Below are 4,284 nucleotides of genomic sequence, written 5' to 3'. Positions count from 1 at the left end.
CAGAATACCATAGACTGGCTTTAGCATCATTTATTTTTCATAGTTCTGTGGTCTGGGAAGCCCAAGATCAAGACACTTGCAGATACTACCATCTGGTGAGAGCCTGCTTCCTAGTTCATAGATTACTATCTTTTTTCTGTTTCCTCATATGGAAAAAAAAAAAAAAAAAAAAAAAAAAAAAAAGCAAGTGAGGTCTGTGGTGTCTGTTTTTACTTATTTTTTAAAGATTTTACTTATTTGTTTGACAGAGAGATAGAGAGAGAATAAGCAAACAGAACAGCAGGTAGACAGAGAAGGAGGCTCCCCTGCTGAGCTGGGAGCTGATGTGGGGCTCAAACCCAGCCTGGGATCATGGCCTTAACCAAAGGTGGAGGTTTAACCCACGGAACAATCCAGGCACCCCGGGTTATCTCTTTTTATCTTTTTTTTTTTTTAAGATTTTATTTATTTATTCATGAGAGACAAAGAAAGGGGCAGAGAGAAAAGAAGAGAAGGGAGTTCCATGAGGGACTCAGTCCTAGGGCCCTGCAGTCAGGATCTGAGCTGAAGGCAGACCCTTAATAGACTGAACCACCCAGGCATTCCTGTGGTACCTCTTTTTAAAGACACACTAGACCCATTCATGAGAACTCTGCCTTCATAGCCTAATCACCTCCCAAACCCTCCACCTCTAAATACCATGTACTATATAGGATTTAACTCCTGAATTTTAGGGGGAATACATATATTGAGTCTACAGCAACAACCAAAAGATGATGACTTCATTATACATCTTCTGATAAAATAAAATGTTTACTATCATTTAATGAATAATGTCATGTTTGGGAAGACTTTGAGATGACATAAAGTATCTCTAGGTAATACTAACTGGGATTAAAAACTGGGATACAGAGTTTTTCATAGACTGACTTACCAGTGAAAGGCTCCATTCCCCATAGCCTGAGTACCTCATGAATCCAGACTAAATAAGGGAGCCAAAGCCAGGAGTTTCATTGACTGCATGCTTCCTACACTTTTAGAGGCCAATAATATTTTCTTTCAAACCTCATTCAGAGAGAGGGATGCTTATGAAAGAATTCTCCATTAAGGAAATCAATATATATTATGGCCTCTTTGTTGCCAAACAATCTGTATTCCATCCACAGCAGAGTTAAGAATGGCTTGCCAAGTTGTCAGCATCTTTCTTACCAATGATATCATCAAAAATATCTGGTGTCAGGTTCCATATTGCATATTTGAAGGTCATGAGTTATGCATTATGGTAATTCCACATATGAAAGGAAGGGCCTAGATCCCTAAAAAATACTATGAATCACTATAAGCAAAAGAAGAAATGGGGATACTAAAAAAATGACAGAGATATTATCAGATATTCTAAATGCTCAGGTAGTGTTAACGGATCATCTCAATGAAAATATAGCCCAAACAATGCTTCTCCACATGAGGAGATAATAGGATTTCCTACTCAGAAAAATAAGTGAATTTAACTATTATATCTATGTCTTTCATTTAGGTTTTTTTCTTCACATAACTTCTTTATGATTAATATGATAACTTGGAAGCAGCATTCCTTTTCAATCTTATGTGCTATGCAATGAACAAAATTATACAATTAAATATCTTGCAAATACAAAAATAAGACATATACCTCAAGTATTAATAGGAGTGGTCTTTGTAAGGCAGGAGTGAACCAAGGGTTTATGCCCCATTTCTTAAAATGATTCTCAAAAATATGTAATGAGCACTATTAATTCTGAAAAATAACAATTGGGCAAAAGACAAGCAAGTGAAAATTGTCCAGTAATGAAAATACAGGTACAGTATTAACTATAGAATAACTAATCACATAGAACCGAAACCCATCGTTTCAAGAAAAACGTCTTATGGCCAAAAGCTACAGAACTATTTTCCTACCAATTTTTGAAAATTTTTGAAATCTATTTTGATCATTGAAAAGTATACACCTTAAATGATTTCGTCATATACAAGTTCATTAAACCTGAGGAGAAATTCATTACAAATAAATAATCCTTTCCTTGATGGAACAACTCTTCATTGAAAAAAGGTGACAATTTCTCTTCAACATCATTTTCTTCTTCTGGTCCACAGCTTTGTCATGGCATTTTTCATCTCTCCGTTTCTCAGAGTATAGATCAGAGGGTTCAACATAGGGGTGATAACTGTGTAAAACACAGTCAAGAACTTATCAATGGGTAAGGTGAAAGGAGGTCTCACATACATAAAAATGCAAGGGACAAAGAAGAGGACCACCACGGTAATGTGAGAGCCACAAGTGGATAAGGCTTTGTGCCTCCCTTCCTGACTAAGAGTCTTCAGGGAGTACAGAATGACCCCATAGGAAATTAGTAAGATTGTAAATATGCCCACACAGATTGTCCCATCATTGGCAACTACAGTGAGGCCAATAATGTAGGTGTCAGTGCAGGCAAGTTTTAATAAGGGATACATGTCACAGATGAAGTGGTCGATGACATTGGGACCACAGAAGGGAAGCTTGTAAACCGAGAGAAGTTTAACAATAGCATGCAGAAAACCTCCAACCCAGGCCAACAGCAGCAATAGAATACACACCCTTTGATTCATGATTGTCAAATAATGTAAAGGTTTGCAGATGGCCACATAGCGGTCATAGGCCATGACCACCAGGAGCAAAATCTCAGCACCACCAAATAAGTGCCCTATAAAGAGCTGGGACATACAAGCTTGGAAGGAAATGGTTTTCTTCTCATAGAGTAAGTCTATAATCATATTTGGAGTAACTGTAGTAGAATAAACAGCATCCATAAAAGATAAGTAACCAAGGAAGAAGTACATAGGGGCATCGAGGGATGGACTGATCACCACAGTCACCACAATGAGTAGGTTCCCCACCATCGTCCCTATGTAGATGATCAAGAACACAACAAATAGTATTTTCTGACCTTGGAGGTTCTGGGTGAGCCCCAAGAGGACAAACTCAGTCACATTGTTCCTGTTTTCCATATGTTCTTTTGTATCTCCTTATTTCACAGTTCAAGACAAAATTAGCTATAAATATAATGATTACTCACGACTTCCTGAAAATCTAACACAATCTGTTTATTCATTTGCATAAAAGGCATTATAGTTCCTTATATCTCAGTACTTTCAGAAATTACAAGAACACAAGGTGGATGAAAACATTCTTCCTAACCTCACCAGTCTTGCTGACTTGGGCAGAGATAAGTCACTAGAGACGTTGTGGGGAAAGGACACAGTAATAAATAAATGGAGGAGCACAGTCAACTTTCTAACTGGAAGCTAGTAAAATTGTACATGTAGTGAATTTTTCATATAAAAATTTTTAAATGTGTTGTTTTAATGAAAAACTACAGCACGATTTGTATCTACTTCCCAGCTAACACAAGAGATGACTTTCTAACTTCTAGAATCCTCTTAACTCATAAATGAAATTGATACATTTTATGATATCAAAACATCTCAAGGACTTTAAAAAGAAACCATGACATCAATAGATAAAAGTAGATGGGGGAAAAGACTTGCATTTTAGAGGACATACACAGAGTTATTATCAAAATAGACACAGACCTCTAAGCAAATAAAATATAGAAGACAAAGAAACCAATGGCAAATGGGTAAATCATATAAAGAAGCATTTATAGGAATAACCAACAGACATATGTTATGAGGGTGAAACTCAACGGTAAACAGAAACATGAGAACTGAGGTAAGAGCTTGATTATGAAGGTGTGACCTTGGATTCTTCAAGAGCCAAAAAGAGTATTACAGAACTGAGCTCATTCCCATATATTGTAATAGCCATAAAGAATCCCTAATATAGCTGATTATCAGATTCACACAGCAGAACTTTTAAAAGACTAAATCCCAGCAACAAGATGTAAAATATAAAGTCTACTTTTGGAAACTTACATCTAATTACAGTTCCTGGGTTACCTGCATGCTGAAACATCTTTCAGTTCAAGGTTGCAGTCCCTTCTCCCTTCTCTTTTGTGCACTGATACCTTCTCTGCACTCACAGATCAAGAAAACACACACATCATCACAGCACCTTGAACTCTTTCCATGTGAACAATGTTTTCTATGTTTGCAGAAAGTCTTGCTCATTTCAGTCTTTCAGAAAAAGGTTACCTCTTAAATTTCTCGGATTTTCAAATGAGTATGCAGGCCCTATAATCTTAACAGGTCTGAACATTGGCTTGAACAAAGAGAACCAAAATTTTCATTATTAGCATAATTGCTGTAATAACAATTGTTAAACCAACC

At 36.6% G+C, this 4,284-nt stretch overlaps 1 protein-coding gene across 1 annotated transcript; it reads right to left on the bottom strand.

Moving 5' to 3' along the window:
• Positions 1-2,085: 2,085 nt before the first annotated feature.
• Positions 2,086-3,003, bottom strand: LOC123388349 (olfactory receptor 4A15-like). The gene has a single exon (XM_045067932.1). The coding sequence runs from the start codon at positions 3,001-3,003 to the stop codon at positions 2,086-2,088; it is 918 nt and encodes a 305-aa protein (XP_044923867.1).
• Positions 3,004-4,284: the final 1,281 nt, after the last annotated feature.

Source organism: Mustela putorius, unplaced genomic scaffold, assembly GCF_011764305.1.
Source record: "Mustela putorius furo isolate JIRA1106 unplaced genomic scaffold, ASM1176430v1.1 tig00000127_pilon_pilon_pilon, whole genome shotgun sequence".
Classification (NCBI taxonomy): Eukaryota; Metazoa; Chordata; class Mammalia; order Carnivora; family Mustelidae; genus Mustela; species Mustela putorius.
This window is presented reverse-complemented; position numbering and strand designations above follow the sequence as displayed.

Excerpts from the sequence above, each read along its gene's own strand:
- LOC123388349 (XM_045067932.1), bottom strand. The coding sequence starts at position 3,003 with ATGGAAAACAGGAACAATGTGACTGAGTTTGTCCTCTTGGGGCTCACC.